Source organism: Sardina pilchardus, chromosome 12 (genome assembly GCF_963854185.1).
Source record: "Sardina pilchardus chromosome 12, fSarPil1.1, whole genome shotgun sequence".
Lineage (NCBI taxonomy): Eukaryota > Metazoa > Chordata > Actinopteri > Clupeiformes > Clupeidae > Sardina > Sardina pilchardus.
In genome coordinates, this window is record NC_085005.1 from 736,688 (window position 1) to 755,636 (window position 18,949).

General features: G+C 42.5%; 1 protein-coding gene across 1 annotated transcript in view; it reads right to left on the reverse strand.

The window, feature by feature from the left end:
- flvcr1 (FLVCR choline and heme transporter 1) overlaps positions 1-18,949 on the reverse strand; it is a 213,418-nt gene that overhangs the window by 180,206 nt on the left and 14,263 nt on the right. Inside the window, exons 4-7 of the mRNA XM_062551016.1 lie at positions 17,571-17,638; positions 10,463-10,566; positions 7,655-7,765; positions 7,436-7,541 (exon numbers count right to left, since the gene is read on the reverse strand). Of these exons, the coding sequence (XP_062407000.1) occupies positions 7,436-7,541; positions 7,655-7,765; positions 10,463-10,566; positions 17,571-17,638 (389 nt within the window). The remainder of the gene's footprint in view (positions 1-7,435; positions 7,542-7,654; positions 7,766-10,462; positions 10,567-17,570; positions 17,639-18,949) is intronic.

An 18,949-nucleotide genomic window follows, 5' to 3' on the forward strand; every position in this document is an offset into this window, starting at 1 on the left:
ATGAGTCACTAGCATTTTAGATCATGTCTACGTCGAGTTGCTAAAATTGATCCCAGTTCAGAGTAACATTATCACTTAAATATACTAAATATCTATCAGATCTGAATTAGTGAACCAGACATCAATTTTAATGCATTCAACGATGACTTGTTATAATTACCAATCTAGCCAGTAGCGAAGTTAAATGGAACCAACAAAAAAAGTTGAGACTTTTTGCTTTCACTCTGGAATTCTACCACCATACAGTAGCCTAGAACAGAAACTTTAATTGCCACACAACAATGTTGGTGGGATACTGTAGCTTAGTCTCAGTCTTACGTTCTACCTTTAAAAATGCAAAACAAAAGCGTATTCTTTGCGCCTAGGCTACCTGCACAGCGGAATAATAATTCTAAAGATGAACAGATGCTCAGACGTTTGTCTCTTCAGCCACCTCGTGACATTGTCTATTTGCAGAACCGCACACTACAAAACTATTCTTTTGTGTGAGTAAGGATGCATTCATACATCACTCTCAATAAGATGACCTAAAAAGTTGGACAACATTGCGTTAGCTCGCCATGAGCCGCTACGGCAGCCTATCCTTTCCAGTTACATTATGGCAAGTTTGTTCAGAAACAGCTGGAGTGAACACCTAGCTCTCGCTAGCGGGCTAGGTACCTTCAATTTCAATTTCAATTTAATGTCGTTTATAGAGCGCCAATACATTACACATGTCTCATGGCGCTTTACAGAGTGTTAGACATTCAAAGAGAGCCCATGAGTAACAGGGGCAAGGAAAAACTCCCTAGAATTGGAGATACATATAGGAAGAAACCTCAGATAGATCCACGACTCAAGGGCCCAACCCATCTGCCTTGGGTCAGTTACAGCAGTCATTTGTAGTTTGAAAGTTACAATGAAAATGAAAGTTCAAATAGTCCAGTGTAGGGAATAAATTGTCCATTAGTAATCCATTAGTAAGCTACCTTCACTTTAGCAAACAAGGGAGACTGGGCGTTTCAGGTTCGAGTATAAATGTACTCTTTCTAGTTCATCAACTTTTTGTCCTCTTAATAAAGCCGACGTCCCTTAGATCAAACTTTGCTTGTCGCTTGGCCATGATGCTGCTCAATGAAATCACCTGTCGTGCGCATAGACAGTAAAAGAAGGCTGCATGCATGTGTCGCTGATTGCCGTGACAATAGGAGGAGCATGCCCCTCGTCCACAGTATTTCAACCTCGATGTGCGCAAAAGCTAAATGTTGAAAATGAAATACTGGTGATATTTCCACATTCATTGAAAAATTACATGGGATGGGGAGGGGGATGGCCGTTTCAGAGGGGGGATGATTTTGACCATATCAATTCCAAAGGGGGATGCCATCCCCCCTCATCTCGACTACTGTGTGTGACCGGTAGGGGGCGCTGTTTGGCCCAGTTAGCATCTACCCCGAGGAGCAACCACACCCGCCCAGAAAACCCAATGAGAGGCAGCATTAGTAAAATATAACAGCTTTATTTTGATAAAAAGGGAATAATAAAAGTGGAGTCCTTTTTCGGACAACAGCTGCTTCGGCCGTCGTCTCGCCAGAGAGAGCTTAGATCACAGCCTGCGGGTTTGGAGGGGTCGCTCACTGCGACCGTGAGGGGGGTGCCACCACACACACTGCTCACACTCTGCACCGTGAAAGGGGGTCGCTCTGTGTCACTGCACACTGGTCACACTGGTCACATCTAAGTAAGGCAGGCTGGCTTCGGTCTCCCAGGTTGCGAGGCTCGGGCTATTGGCACGAGGATGGTTTCTCTTTGGGCAGGCTAGGGCGGAGGGATGGAGTGGTCGAGGCACTGGGGCTGGCTCACGAGGTCTCTCGTGTGGCACCGGCCGTCGTGGATCAAGGTGAGAGAGAGCGGGGACAGGCTATCGCTTCCAAGGGGACCGCGATAGCTTAAATCCAAAAGCGGACAATAGCTGGAGAGAGAGCAGACAAGCAGTAGACAATCAACTAGCTCGGGCAAGCACCAATAGGGAGGGGGCGGGGGGACAAGCTATCGCTTCCACGGGGACCGCTATAGCTTAAATCCAGGTTGGAACAATCACGCATACAGTGAGGAAAGGAACTACTTAGCTTCCCACGTCGGCTCCTCGTACCGAACCGGACCTTGGGTATGGCTCCTCGCTGCTTTCATTGTATTCCAGTGTGAGTATTCTTCGGTGCGGCCCAGCGTCGACGTCTTCGGTGCTTCCAGTGACTCGTGCTTGTGCCCGTGCCCGTGCCCTCTCTGTTGAGGCTAAGTCAAACTGATTAAAAGCGTTCTCCAATTGCCCATCTCCATGTCTACCACTCACAGGGGCCCTTTTTCCCTGTAAGCCCTCTCTTGCAACTAAAAACATAGAGCCTTTTAAAAGGTCCAGTCCTTGATTAGGCTACCAATCAGTGGCTGAATCAATTTGGCACCTGCAGCCAATTTGCCTACAGGAGCACATGGTGGCGGCCATCTTGGTCTGTGTCTGACAATTCCCCCCCCCCCCCCCCCCCCCCGTGACATCTGCGCGTTTCAGAATGTTCGAATTTGCCAGCGTGCGTGTAGTTGTGTGAATAGGGAGGGAAAGTGAAAACCAGCGCCCCAAGTGGTTGCGTTCCTATCGAAGAGCAGCTCCAATGTTAAGTCCCATAGATGGACTTTTCAAAAAAATACTACGCAGCTATACCAGCGATCTTATCCACCAAAAATATTTTTCAGTCGGCATACTGTAATAATCTACTAACTGTGAAAATATCAGACCCTATTTCGCCTTATTTAAAAAAAAAACGTAATTGCTCGTTTCATTTCATCAATGGACTACAACTTCAAGTGACGTGACACCCTTCGACGACGTTACTCACCTAGCATGGTTTGTTTATTAGCCTGTTAGCTAGTTGGTTAGTTAGTAGACAATCACACTTACTGCCAGCTCTTGTGTGAGTAGGAGCACAACACAAGTTATCCCAACATAAAGGTAATTACCACGCGGTTTACATCGCTCTCTGTTATTACAAAAATATGATAAGCAAGTTAAGCAAATTGCCGTTTTGATCAGGAGATGGAGCGCCCAAACTGGTGACGTCAAATGCTACTGTAGCTAGCTACTGTAGTTCGTTATCACCATGTTACAAACAAACTCAAAACAATTAAACTGATACTAAAAAATAAAGTATGACCAGTAGAAGCAATAGAGCTGACCTACATGCATAGCATATTGAAGGCATTTAACTAACTTCCGATCGTGGGCCGAGATATATTTTTTCTAAAAGAAAATCCCATCCACTCCCGCTAGTCCTCTAGGAACGCAACCACCAGATGGCGATGAGATTACTTTCCCTCTCTATAGAAAAGAATAGAATAGAACATACTTTATTGATGCCTTGCTCAAAAGAACTTCAGCCATGAACAGGTCGGGGATCGAACCAGCAACTCTTAGGTTTTGAGGTTGAAGCTCTAACCAGTGGGCTACAGCTCTGCGTCACCAAATGGTTAAAATGTGTCTCAATGCTGAATCACAAATTCACATAGAAGTTAGCTTAAATTGTAGAAACAATAGGCCTATAGCTTTTTTTCAGCAGACATAGCCTACACACTCGCAAAACGGAGAACATCTTTCACTTATCATTTTTAATTAGGCTACTTCTCGCGCCTATGCCTGCTCAGCATAGTTCTCTCTATCTCCCCCCCTCCGAGGTAGCTAGACCCTATAAGATGCTTCTCCCTAAATTAATGAAAATTGTTTTAGAAAGTAGCCGCGGTAGCCTGTAAAATGCGGCATGAAATCCTGGCTACTGTGTAATTGAAACCAGACTAGGCTCTTTGTTCCAGGTCCGATCATTTTTGGCAGTGCGAACATATAGGCTACCTATTCAATGAATAGAAGTGAATTTGGGTGAATTAGAACTAGCCACCCATTCATTTTAGAGCTTAGATTATCTGTCCAAACCCGAACTGCGGGCCGGTGATCTCTAGATCCAACAACATTAGTGTTGGGTCGACATTTTACATCCTTCCCCTCTCGTCGGGTCAGGCTCCTAATCACAGAATGCCTCCGTTTTAAAATAGCCTATAAATAACATTTCTAAGTAGCATACAAAATGTAAAAACGAAATATAAAAAATGAAATACTATGAAAAAGTTGAAAGTCAAGTTTGCTTAAAGGGATAATCCGGAGTGAAATGCACTTTAGATAAATTTTTCGGACTATTGGGAGTACATACGTTGAGTTGACACCAAAATCATGTCATTCGGATGTATTTTGAGAAAGTTCGAGTTCACCGTTTTTAGCCAAAACTCGTTAGCCTGTAAGTGACCGGGGCAAGTCCTTTCGCCACTACAAAACGCTATTTTTATACCTCTTCTACTGTTCCAAACAACACTACACTTACGTGGTAGTGAGTAGAGGGTCCCTAAAGCCAAACCGAAGTCTCCCCACGTCTTTATGTGGTCGGATAGAGAGTCCAGAATGAATTTAATCGAGTCAGTACCTTCCGGAAATGTCGCTGCGGCAGCTGCGCAACGCTTCAACAACACTTTAGTAACATTTCCGGAAAGTACTGACTCTGGTAGGGGGTAGGTTTTGTTCAGGTTATGTTCAGGTTATGTTGGGTTATATAAGTGTACATTCAGCCTGGCCGCCATTTTGGTACTTGTCACACATGGCTTTCCTTTCGAGGAATGTCTGATTGACAAAGAAGCACAAATCATTTGTGCCATTCACCGTGAGAGGGTGATAACCACAACATGATATCCTTTCCAAGCAATTTTTTCAGCGGAATCCTCAATATAGTCTACAGGAAAAAAAACGTTCTCCATCCCTACATTGCTAATGTTACACATCGTGGATCAATTACAACAGAATAGAATAAAATCTTTAATGTAGTCTACACCGTGGTGGACTTTTGTCTTTCACTCACCAGGCAGACATATGGACATACAGACTGATTTAGGATACAGTAGAAAAGGGTGTCATATAGAAAATGAATACATAAGTATAGGTATATATGTGTTTGCTTCTCTCTAAACTATGTGCATCGGCGATCACTCTACATTGGGAGTTTTGTACAATGTTGGAGACACAATGCACTTTGGCAAAGCTGTCTGTGATAAAGTTTGCCTGCCGCAAATGATTCCTTCGCAACTTTATCCGTTTTGCTGGCCACAAGCCCGCAAGGATCAGTGAAGTGTAGTTTCACCAACTGACAGTTCATCACTTATTTTAAGTTTTCCATATTTGTAAAATATATTTGCCGATGAGCTTTCAATTAATGGGCCTTAGCTATTTCAGGCTTTCCTAACATCATCGGCTCAATGGGTGCGATGCAATTAAAGCATCATCCATAAACAAGGCAGATTATGTCAATAGGTTTCCACAGCATATGTGTCCAAATAGCCTAGGTCTAATGATTGAGCCACTTCTATTTTTGGATTCTCTCTTAATGGTGTTGGTAATTAGCACATTTTTATTTTAATAATTAAATGGCACATATCCGTCAAATCTGTTATCACAAATGTGGAGGTGAAATGGCCAGGATTAAGACACGATGCCAGGATGTACTGGGAATCTAATTTTAGCAACACATTTCAACAGGGTGCGTTAAGCCTATACTTTATTGGAATATTATCAGATAGACTATAGGCTAATTAATAGGCTGTGCAATTGCAGGAGAACTCGATGGGTAGCCTACATATGCCTTCAGATGCTCCATAGCTTACCCTGATTCTGATGCTGGGACGCAAACCAGGTTTAACTTGGCCCACAGCACAGAACCCGCAAAATAGAAATGACATTTGTAATTCTCAAGGAGTCTATGACCCACTCAATCTGTGACAAGGTAAGCTAGTTTAAGAAAGCATTATTCAAAGCACTCAATACGTAATGCCCACTGAATTATCGGCATCTAAGATGTCTTCTATGCAGTACATTACTTTTGCTTCTTGAAAAGCTCTTCGGATCAGGATGGCTCCCTTCTGTTTTGCTATAGAGACCAGAGACTTGGCTTAACAGTTCTCTTCTGGTGAGTGGGTCTGGGGTTTGTCTTCTCACTTCTTCCCTCAGCAAGTCCTGGCCGAGAAGCTTTTTTCACCTTTTCTTGGAGACAGCAACCTTGACGTGTAGCTTGTCATCTTCAACCGAGGCGGAGGGCTTTGTTATCCTCTTCAGTGAGCTAGTTCGGCAGGATCATGGTCTTTGACTCCATCTTCTCACCTCTCTGCCCTTTCCTCCCACTTTGATCGGAGTATGGTTATGGTTATGGTTATAGTTATTGTTATTGTTATTGTATGTTATTGTTATTGCCCATTTGGCAGATGCCTGAGTAGACCCAGGGCTTCATAAAGAATCATCCTGCATTATGGATCTACTCAATCTTTACAGGTGAGTTCAGTGTATTTGACTGCTGCAGTTCTCATGGATCTCGCGAAGTGTGTCCTTGATGTATGGGCCATTAAGGTGACTTCTACAAAGAGGTCCGGGTGCGTGCCTCATGGCCTTGCCTAGCGGGCCGTTCCAGAGCACCAGGTCACCGATGAAACAAACTTTCTGGGGTACCAGCTGCCCTTCTTAGTGGCAGATCAGGAGTTGTATTTCCTTTGCTCTTGCAAGGTCTTTGAGGGAAACACCCGGGAAGATCTTCTGTCACTTTATGGCTGGAACATTTCTGTAAACATCTGCAATTTTATCAAGTCCATAGCAGATCAGTTGATGTGACTAGAGGATCCCTCTTGGAGTGCTGACACGTATCCTGAGGAGGTAGCGCTTGGTTGTGTCACATCTTCAATGGAGTTGGATGCTGTGTTGCAGAAGGTGTCTTGACACTGCTGCGCCAGCTCCGGTGACAATTGGGAGAGGACCTTTTCTTGGGTTTCGGAGTATCTTTTGCCCTCAGTTTTTGGCAGCAGTAGGGACCCTATCCACACTACCACCAAAGTGTAAGGCTATTTTGAGGCTTGTCTTGTCTGTTTTTGTTGTTTTTTGGGGGGGCTTTTTATGCCTTTAATTGGACAGGACAGTAGAGAGACAGACAGGAAGTGAGTGGGAGAGAGAGTTGGGGTGGGATCCGGAAAGGACCACGGGGGCGGGAATCAAACCCGGGTCGCCGGCGTACGGTGCAGGTGCCCCAGTCAGTTGCGCCATGGCTGGGGCCATGCATTTTGATGTAACTCTAAACCAGCTGCTACAGGCTACTAATCATTCGTTGCTAATGCAAACAACAGTGCTTGCTCAATGCGAATGTAAGCATGCTAATTACCCTATCAGCACCCTAGCAACCACTTTGCATGCACTTACATTTCATTCAGGCAATAAGTTGCTTTGCACACATGTCTGACTGCAGTGTAAACTGACAGATTTAATCCATTGTTACTATACTATAATATATAATATTAATTAAGGCTACATCATATAAAGGTCAATGTCCAATATACTGACCTGGGCAAATGCATTTAGAAGGCCAGAAGATGTTGCCTCTGACTCTGGGTATGTGATCTCAACCCCAAACTCAAATCCAATTGGCAAATATCCTGTCATGAAAAATCTTTGACATAAAATGAAGATGGTGACATGAGTCAGTGAATCATTGTGTGAGGGATAGAGTTTAAAATCATCTATGTATTTTTATATAAAATAGCTATATTTAATTTGTCTTACCCTAAAACTCCTGCAGTGAAAAACAACACCCATAGATATCCCATGTCCAATGTAAATGTGAACATCAGCATTCCAATGAAAGACAGGATGTAGACAATCAATGTTGTCATTCTAAGGAGTGTCATGGATACATACAACATCTTGCAGTTAGAAACTATTTTTAGGTTCAGATTTCAATAGTTCTGTCTCTGTCATCATGCATTTTCATATTTACTAGGCTAGTGACTAGTGATGTATCAAGAGCTATCTGATAGCCCCCAGAGTGTGCAAAATACTGTTATGACAATAATACAAATAAAATGAATAAAATAAAATAAAAAAATAATAATAATTAGTAAACAAATAATAAAGGGGCTCTGTGCTGGGACCCACCCTTTTCACCATCTACATGCTCCCCCTTGGCAATATCATTAGCAGACACAGAATAACTTTCCACTGTTATGCTGATGACACACAGCTCTACCTCAGGACAACCCCCACTTCATCTGCTTCCCTGCCAACATCCACACTGACCACCTAAGGAGATAGAGGCTTGGATGAAGCTCAACTTTCTTCAGTTGAACAGTTCTAAAACAGAAGCAATTCTAGTTGGCTCATCACATCAGCTCCGCGCTTCCACCATCACAAATATCACCTTCTCTGGACAAAACATCTCCCTGTCAACATTTGTCACCAACTTAGGTGTTAAAATGGACCCTCAACTCACCTTTGACACCCACATCAAACATCCCTGCAAGACATCATTCTACCACCTCAAGAACATCGCCAAACTCCGTCCAACTCTCACCCTGGGCGATGCAGAGAAGTTCATCCACGCCTTTATCTCCTCCAGGCTGGACTATTGTAATGCACTCCTCATTGGGATCTCTGGCAAGAGCATCCAGAGACTCCAATACATCAAGAACAGTGCTGCCAGGGTCCTGATGAGGGTGTGCAAGCATGAACATATCACCCCCATTCTGAAAAGTCTTCACTGGCTCCCAGTTCATTCAGAATCAAATATAAAATCTCACTCCTCACCCACCAGTGTATGGACATGCCCCCCTCTACCTACAGGAACTCCTCACCCCCCAGACCTCCTCACGCACCCTGCAAATCCCCAGAACTGTGGCTGTGGAACGCCCTCCTTGACCACCTGATTTCTGTTTTTGTTTGTTTTTATTTTTGTCATTTTCGTATTTTTATGTTTTATTATGATCGTTTTTTGTAGTTATTTGGCTAGTTAAATGTTTTGATGTTTATGTTATTTTTGATAGTCTTGTGCTTTTTATTAGTCTTCATTTTGCTGCTGATCTAACTTGGCTGATGCCATGAACGTTTGGCATGAACCGCTGGCCAGCGTTTGCCTTGGGCCTCCATCCGTGAGCGGCGCTGCACTTCAGGACTGGTCAGGAGAGCTGAGGACCGGCTACCAACTGTGGGCGATGTGCTGCTACCGCCGAGCTACTGCTGGCCTGCGAGCTGCCATGGTCTGCTCTGCTGCCTTGAGTCTGGATCGAGCTAACATCAGCTAACATCAGAAGCTAAAGGCAAACTGTCGCAGACGGGGTCCACTGAGTTGCTGATCTGCAGGATCACCCACGACTTCTGACTGTTCTGAAATGCTGCTCTCCAGCCGGCCTGCCTATCGCCGTTGAACCCTCCGGATTAAGCTATGCGCCATCAATGCCATGGGACTTTGGATGCAGTCAATTGGACTACATTGACGTGGACTTTTCTGTTTTTGTTTGTTTTATTATTTATTTGACTTTTGTTTATTTGTCTGTCTTGTATGTGGTGTCACGGGTAGCCTACGCGATTACGCCGCTCCGTCCGACATGCCAACTTTGCCTTTTGGGACAAGTGTTTTTGTTAGTCTATGTTATTTTATTATTTGTTAATTTTTGTTTGGTGTCTGTCTTTGTATGTCTTGGTGTCACGCAGGCGATTACGCCGCTCCATCCGGCATCTTTTGTATTTTTGTATTATTTTGTAAATTTGTTTGTTCTTTGTTGCCACGGGTACGCTGGCGACTACGCCACTCCGTTCGGCACTGTCTATGTCTTTGTGAAGCGCTTTGGGTTGTACTCCGTGCACGTTAAATGCGCTATATAAATAAAATGACTTGACTTTATCTGTTTTAAATTGCATTTTGTAGCACTTTGAGATTGACCATAATATAAAGTGCAATACAAATAAGATGTATTATTATTATTATTATTATTATTATTATTAAAATAACAAGCAACAACCACCTTGACATTGACACCAAGGTTGGAATTCCACGGCAGCAACAATGGCCTTCATTGCCCCTTATGTTTGCCGCGATGCCCCTTTAAAAATGGGAAGTTCACAGGCCACTGTGGCCTTAGTGTCTGGGGAGTTAGTGTCTGGCGTGTCTGCCAGACACTAACTCTGGGGAGTTAGTGTCTGGCCTGGCTATCACCATACTAATAATCTTTTAAGATTGAACATTAGTCTGGGGAGTTTATTTCCACTGCTCAAGATGCGTGATCAATGGCCATAGTTCAAATGACTACTTGGATAGTCCTTCAACCAATTAGACCAATGTGGACAGGAAACGGGATAGATAGATGTGCAGCCTGAGCTGCAGAGCGAAATCCAAATCACCGGCAGATCAGGCTGGCCTGAAAGATCACCCAGCCTAAAAAGTTTAGCCCCCCAGGGTTAAAAAAAAATATATAATAATAATAAAAAAAAACCCTGCAGTTTTATCTACAATAATTCCTACCTTATGCCAATATTACAATATACAGTATGAAATACAATGAAATACATGCTCAGTTAATCTAAGTTAAATTAACATACTTATATGTTTTAGTGTAATCCAGCCAAACCCCACAAATGACAGAGCCCACCATCCCAGCCAAAACCAGGGTTAGTCCAATCCTACCAGCATTCTTCTCTTCATTCTAGCAGCAAACATCAAAGAAGATAGTGAGATCCGAAAGCATATAAAATAACACTGTAAAATGTTATTAGACATTGCATAAAAAGCATCACACACACAATCACAAACAACATGCTAACATGCCAAGCGCATTTTAGATAGAAACGTGTGAGGAAAAGCAAAGAAGGCAAAATTAATATATCTTTCACAACGTCACTGTCTAATGAAAACAACAAATCTCCACTTCTGACCATTTTGAAAAAATGTTTCATCACTTCATCTATTTTGTACACCCTCCACTAGTAGCAGTGTTGAGCATAACAAGTTTAACACTTTGTTCAACTGCAGAAGGAGCTGCTACCAAGGTTTGCAAAGGTGATGGACTGAACTATATACGCAGTTTGAACTACGACATTGTTTGCTTCTACAATGCTAAATAAAAGATTGGTTAAAGAAGTAGGCACACAGCATTTTCTCTACAAATTCACTTCATGGCAGGGAAATTAGAGATTAGGAAATTAGAGATGTTTTGGAGGCATGAGTGCAGGGATGCTAAAGGCTAGGTTGAATGAAGTGCAGTTCAAAAGTAATTGTAAGCTTTAGATTTTATAGAATTATGATTGTATGACCACAAAATTATATGATTCTGAAACTGGTATTGATGTTGCTTTATTCATTGTTGTGTCTACATGCCACAGATCCAGATTACAGTCAAGTCCCATGTGACCCATAGTGCTTTACAAGTAATAGAAGAAGAAAAAGAAAAAAAGGTAAAATTGTAGTTATAGTGATTAATGCAATTCTACTGCTAAGTAAGGGATAATGTATTGTCAGCCTGGAAAATCCAAACCGTGGTAATCTTTCAGATTAAGGGTCTGGCCACGAATAACGGTCCATGAACGGTCCATGAAGGAACTGTACAGTGAACTTGGTTTGGATGAGTGAGCGTATGGGGAACAGGCAGAGTCTCGGTTAGAAGACGTCAATGGCAAACAGTTTGGGCGTAGGTAGAAGTAGGCAGAGAGAAGGCAGGATTGGATTGATGCAACAGCAGCTTTATTTCCTTTAGATAGTCTTTTAGGTTTTAGTTCTTTATTGCCACAGTTCAGTTGCATCTGTTCTTTGCATTTCTTTAGGAAGCTGTGTGCTGTATCATAGAACATAAACAGAGGAGAATACAATTGGGCTACCAATTTGATAATTGAGTGGTCAATAAACCAATAAACAGTCAGTACAACTCAGAATCTAGACAGTAAAATGGTGAAATGATCAATAACAAACAAACTTACATGGCTCATAGCACATGTCTGGGAACAAAGGATTCAGTAGCAGAGTACGGCATAACTGAGCTACTTCAAAGGCATACAAAATCAAACCATCAAACAATTAAATCATAAAATGACCACTCACGTTAAAGTGAAGACGCACACAAAGAAAGTTGCTCCCTGGACGTGGAGACAGGTGTGTCAGCAGGGAGTGCAAAGGAGAAAGTGAGGGGTGAACAAACAATTTATAGACTCCGCCCCTCACCCTGTCAGGTGACAAGTAGCCTTCAGGTTCACCTTGGCAGATTCACTGATTCAGAGTCTTTTCAGAGCCCCCTCGGAATTGGGGTCAATTCCTCCGGAAAAAAAGACACACTCTTCAGTCATCTCAGGGAGCACCATGAGGCGGGACACCGGTCTGGTATAAGTTCGAAGGCCAACCTGAACGTCGACAGACCGGACACGTCCATCCCGTCCGGCTGTGACAGCTGTCACTCGACCTGTCGGCCAAGAGGCTCGAGGCAGTTGGGGGTCCAGAATCATCACAACCTTCCCTACTTCGAGATTTTGGACTTCTCTCTGCCACTTTCCTCTTGGTTGTAGGCTCGGCAGATAGTCACGGATAAATCTTGCCCAAAAATGGTCAGCCAACATCTGGCTGTGTCGCCACTTACGTCGCCCAAGAAGTTTGCTGTTGGCAAAGATCGCCTGCGGCAGGGAGGCATCACGCCGCCCCATCAGGAGTAAATTGGGAGTGACGGGATCAGGATCACTGGCATCAGATGAAAGATAGTGTAGAAGCGGGTGCGCACATCTGAATATTTTAAAAAGTAGGTGCTGGACTCAAAAAAGCTACAGTAAAAAGGACAAAAAAGTCTGCACACTAAGGCTTTTTGTCCTTTTTACATCAGATGAAAGATAGCCTAGAGCAGGGGTCGGCAATTAAGTTTGGCCTCGGGCCAGATATTTTCCGAGCCATTACATAGCGGGCCACAAGTTCACAACCAAAACAATGGCTAATTTAATTAATTAATATCGGAGGAGGTAAAAATGATAGGCGCTCTTGAAATGACAGAGCATTCAAGCAGGCTGATGTAGGTTAAATTTGTCGACTGGTCATTGGGGGCGCTATTACTGTATATGCATGTGTCTTTAAAAAATAATATTAAAAAACACCAGAAAAACATTTCCACGCGTTGCTGTTAGCTGTCAAAAAATGGCACTATGAAAAAATCTGAAGAGAAAAGTTAACAGCGAAAACAGGATCTTTAATGATGAATGGACAGAGAACTATGCCTTCATCCTCCCTAATTGTATTAATGCAAAGCCCACATGCCTGATCTGTAACAACTACTAATATTTCTCTGCATGCAAAGAGTACAAGACGGCACCACGAAAGTAAGCATGCTAATGTAAAGGTTGCGTTCCTAAATAACACGCACGCTATTAATGTTTGAAACTCGTGTTTTACTTTTCACAGTTCTACTGTATGTGCGTAAATTGCCTGTTTGATGTCAGGCCTGTTTAAAAGAAGTCGTGTTTTAATTATCACCATAAGCCTATGTCCGTTGTTTGAATGACAACATGTGTTTTAGGGACTAGCTTGGAATTTGAGAACCAGCGCTGTCCACTGACTTCATTTGTTTTTGCATGTTGTGCGTTCACGCTGCACCTCGCTGCGTGCTTCTTCACTCGTATTCAGATGAAACAAATACTGTATCTAAGCATTTATATTGATTTAAATTCTTCTGTTCTGGAAAGTTACGTTTCAAAATAAAGAGCATGTTTGAGACTGGCAGTCCGATTTTTAAAAAAGTTTATTTATTTATTTTTTTCATTCTCTGGTTCAAAAGATCTCACGGGCCAGATGTTTTTTGCTTGCGGGCCGCATCTGGCCCGCGGGCCGCCTATTGCCGACCACTGGCCTAGAGGCTTGGAATTCATAATGCCTTCTACCTCAATGAGGACAGTTTGAAGGACCGCTTCAGGAGTGGTCTGATTCCCGAGCACTACTCGTAGGGCATTCTTGACAGATCTAACCTCACGCTCCCAGACTCTTCCAAAGTGTGGGGCACCTGGTGGATTGAGGTTGGATGTGATCTGCTGATGGGACAAGTCCTCTTGTAATTTGGGTTCCATGCCCTGGAAGCATTGATTCAACTCCTTGTCCCCAGCTCGGAAGTTCGTTCCTCTGTCCGCCCGGATTTCAAAGGGCTTGCCACGACGGGAGATGAAACGACGAAGAGCAAGGAGAAAGGCATCGACATCCAGGCTTCCAAGCAAATCCAAATGCAAGCAGCGAGTGGTTAAGCATTTAGGATCCCCCATCTCTTCTCAGTCCGGCGACCTTGGCTAATCAGAAAGGGTCCAAAACAGTCAACACCAGTGGACCAGAACGGTGGTTTGAAGAGACGCAACCTTGAGGGGGGCAGATCAGCCATCTTGGGCACTTGTGGTGAGGATTTCCCCCTTTGACACTCTACAACGGTGCTGGTGTTTCCGGATGGCTGGTCTCCCTCCCAAAATCCAATACTTGCGTCTTCATTGCAAAACAGTTATTAATTCGGTGATTTATACAGATATTGATCGTGTAATGTGGCCACTTCCGGGTTAGCGTTAGGGACATTTAAACAGCTGTACCAATCGAACCTGCAGCGACTACTGATACTTAAACATGTTTTGCCTCTAAACTTCAAAACTATGACATTGCATACTTTAGGGCCTGTTTAAGTACGAATTCATTTGTTGTTTGGTCATATTATTATTGCATGGCACCCAAAATACAACTTTTGATCACAAAAAAACTACCGCATGTAAGATTTTACTTACCGTAGACAAAAACCGGTTCCCGCTAATAACTTTTGAATGGCATGACGTAATTTCATGAGCTTTGCCAGGATTGGTAGGTGTTATGTGCTGGATGTAGTGTCAAAATCTGACGGCTCAAGCTTGCATGGTTTTCGAGGAAATCGCTGTGTCTCAATTGCCCCATGTCTCAATCGACCCGGCGCTCCCCTATGTCAACCACGATTGCACTGTTATCTCGTCAGTCTCGTCAAGGTTGCTAGGGACTCCGATGGTCGCTATAGACTCTGAACAGGACGGTAGACTTAGCAAGCCAGCACTAGCAAAGTTGTTGTTAGTCTATATAGCAATATCCAATGTAAATGGATCATACCGTTCACGTGTTTTCCATCCTTGATGTAAGAAGTAAGCATATTTATTCCCTGCATCACGTGCAAACGAGATCCACTGTGGTCAATCTTCAGTGTGTTTGCTTGTTGTATATGTCTCTGCATGTGCACTCTAGGCAGATACTAATCATCAAAATGGCACTGCTGCCATCTAGCGGTTCGGATCGCTAGTACAGTGTGTTTACAAGCCTGAAACTCTGCCAGATCGTTCCCAAGCCAAGGAGCCCTCCCCATTGAAAAGGGCAATTGGCAGTCAACGTATGTGTCTAAATTGACGTTTAAAGACGTCAATGGCAGTGAATGAGTTAAAGGCTTTTGATAAAATCAAAGATGGCAGCAAATCCAATATGGCTGAAAAAGACATTAAGGATGTGTTGAACTCGGCTTGGCCCAAGGATTCCAGGCTTCCAGTGATACATTGTTTGTTAAAAACGGATGAACAGGTAAAAAGTCAATAAACATTCATGCATTTCCAACGTGGACCTGTTGGTGGCGCTATAGCTCTCATATACAGTTTCACCACTTGAATCCAAGTAATGGGTGGTCTGCTGTTAAACTGTTACAATATTGGGGAATTATTTGATTATCGGGACCTGCGAAATGAAGGCTAACCTGATAATGTAATAACCTCCCATTAATGCAATACTGTATTACACTATCAGTAACAAGTTTATTAAATTATTGGGAAAGGCACTTTATTACATTATCGGGAAGTTATTACATTATCAGGTTGTATTACATTTTTGATGGACTCAAGTGCAATTGTTTTATTACATTATCGGGGCTATTACGTTATTGGGGATTGATTACATTATCAGGTTCTACACTCTCTCTACCTTGGTCTCCCCCCAGTCTCTCATACAACGCCTCCAAATGGACTAGAATGCAGCAGCAAGATTGTTAACTGGCCTTCACTGGCTGCCAGTGCATCAAAGGATCCACTTAATGTGATGGTGTTCAAAGCCCTCAATGGCCAGATCTTGTAATCAGGGTCTTTGTGACGGGGCGAGTAGCCACTGTCACGGCAGTGAAACACTGCCACCATTAAGTTCCTTGTCTATGTCGGGTTGCAAGTATGTTTGTTGAATGTGTCTATGTTTCCCGTAGTTCCTTGTACCGTTTATAATCATCAGTCATACATGTCATTCATCAGACCCTTACTCCGTTTCTCCCGTAGCTGTTATATTTAGGCCTATGATGTTCAAACACTACAGCGAGGCGTACACAAAACTATACCTAACATCACAACTCCCAACAGTTTAAGACACCATTCAATCACATTATGTCTGCTAAAATAATCACACGTCTTGTCATATAAATGTTCCGTTTATTTAACTTCAAATAATTAGCAGGTCATTATCAAGTCGTTCAGGTTTGTCCTACCGGTGTCCATTGTCGCGTCTTGTAAAGGAGTGAATGCCGCGTCTTGTCTGATTAAAAACATTCTGGGACTTCCTGGGTCACGTGGAAGTCAAATCCTTTGTAATTATATTGTAATTATGCTTAGTTTTGCTGTTTTATATTGTTTGTCTATGCCAAACCGCAGCAAGTGATTGTTTATGTATTTCGTTCATTTTCTTGTTCCTTAGAACATTATTTTGAGCTGTTTTAAGCTTATTTGTATGTTTTGGCCGGTAAACACCCCTGCTGAGATTTTGTATATTGGCTTGGTCCAATTGGAGGGGTGCAATCAGATCTATTTAAACTGGTGCTCTCAGTACAGAAGGGGGTTGCTGATGAATAGACGTAAGTCTTCAATGCTCTTGATATTGGACTAGTGCAATTAGTATTTCTCTGTATTCTTGCATTTTATAGAATACACATTGTTTTGACTAACCAAGTCAGTTTATGTTGTTAGCAAAAGTGTTTATTTTGATATTTTTACTTTTGTTAAAATGTATTTATTATTTTTGCCCTTTGAGGCCATAATTGGGAAAGAATAAACGCCCATCTTCCTACATCCTTTACTGAGTGCTGAATCCCAACCACCTCACACCGCTCCGATCACTCCTACCTTTAACAGTCTTCTACATCCTCCACTCCTGATTGAAACAAAAAGGTGACCAGGCCTTTGCTATTGCGGCTCCGCATTTGTGTAACCAACTGCCGCCACACAGACGTGATGACCCCTCCATTTCTGCTTTTAAATCAAGGCTCAAAACCCTTTCACTTTACCTTTTTATTACACTATGTACAGTACTTTGGTTAGTGTGAACTGTTGTAAATGTGCTTTAAAAATAATGTTTACTTACTTTGTTTACTTACTAACACCATAGCAACTGTCTCAATTACCCTAGCAACAACATAATAATAACCAATAACACATTATTTTGGTTAACTGATCAAACCCACTCTAGTTTCTAGTTTTGCTTGTAGTTCACTACATCATTCATAGTTTTTTTTTTAGGGGGTTTGAGTAGTTAAACGTAGATTGGCTAGTACCAACTGTTAGACATTTGCTCGAATGGAGGTATGTAATAAAGATGCATTGGTGAATGGATCAAGTGTTTGAAAATCTCAGCGCAGTACGTGGTATATTTGAATACAGTGTTCCTGTATAGGCCTACCTTGTAATAGAATATGATGATCTGATTGAGCAGTGTGGAAACCGAGTAAAATGATCCTGTCATAATCCCTAAAGAAGAGTAGATTAATTAGGTCATCTCACTGATTGTATTTAAATAGTGCATGCAAGATGTATTAACCAGACAACCAGAGGCGATTGCTCATTGAGTGCAGGGGAGGCTCAGCCTCCTCTAAATTATCACGGAAAATTGCATCAAATAATGCCTATTATGGGCTACATTAGCAAGCCTAATATTCCAACTAGAACATGCTAAAAACGTGTTCAACTTCATGGCTATATCGTTATAAAGCTATAGTTTCGTTTTGCAATAAGGTTTTGCCGGTCATCTATCGTGATTTCGCACGCCTAATACATTACTGTGACGACACGATCCATTAAAATCCCCATAGAGGTTCGGCTTCACTGGACTTCAATGGCACTACGGAGTGGGCTGGTCTCAGTGCAGAAAAAGCTAAATGTTTATTGGATAAACGCCGCAAAATCGTAATTTCCAGGGAAGCCCGGCCTCTCTGGGGGTGAATGGGACAGTGGGATGGCTCGAATGCCGAGCTTCTGTATGATGATTGGAGGAACCGTAATTTTTTTTTATTGACAGCATATTTCGCGATTGCACAGGAAGTTTCAACAGAGATGGCGCCTCTGATTTCAAGTTCAGGGATGCATGAAAGTTACGGAACATTACAGGGTTGGCAGGTGAAGTCGAGAGGCAAGGCTCAAATTTTAATTCTATTGCCGACATAGCCTATGCTATCAATAAAACCGTAATGTGGAGTTACAGAGTTCGTGATTTGCTTTTGTTTCAGTTGTAGTTGTAGGCTAGCCACATAGCTCGCTATAATAACTGTGTTGCTTGGCTAAAGTATGCTAATGTTTACTTGAAGTTTATAAGCTATTTGATAGCCTTCCCCACCATGGGAGATTCTAAATAAAACAGCAAGGCAGATGAACGTAGGAATAGTCACGTACTATAACTGTAATAACTCTAGTAGGCTACCAAATAGCATATTTAACCCCCCAAAGTGAACTGGTAAGATGTAAGTTTAGTTCTAATCTAACCAAGCCAGCTGCCTTGTCTCAGAACCCTATAACGTATCTATACTGTTAGGTCTATTCTGTTTTAGGATATATTTTCCCCTCAAATAACAATATAGCAGCAATAATATTATTTTAATGGTTGACCATTTTTATCAGAGCTTCCCCTTTTCCAATGAGCAGCAACCGCCACTGCAGACAACATATAGAGCCTGCAGTAAGTCAAAGAGAATTTGTTCAACCAAAACGAATACTCTACTCTACAAGTTCTTCAACAGTTACTCAAAAACATTATACTTTGACCATGACTGTGTATATTTAAGGCTA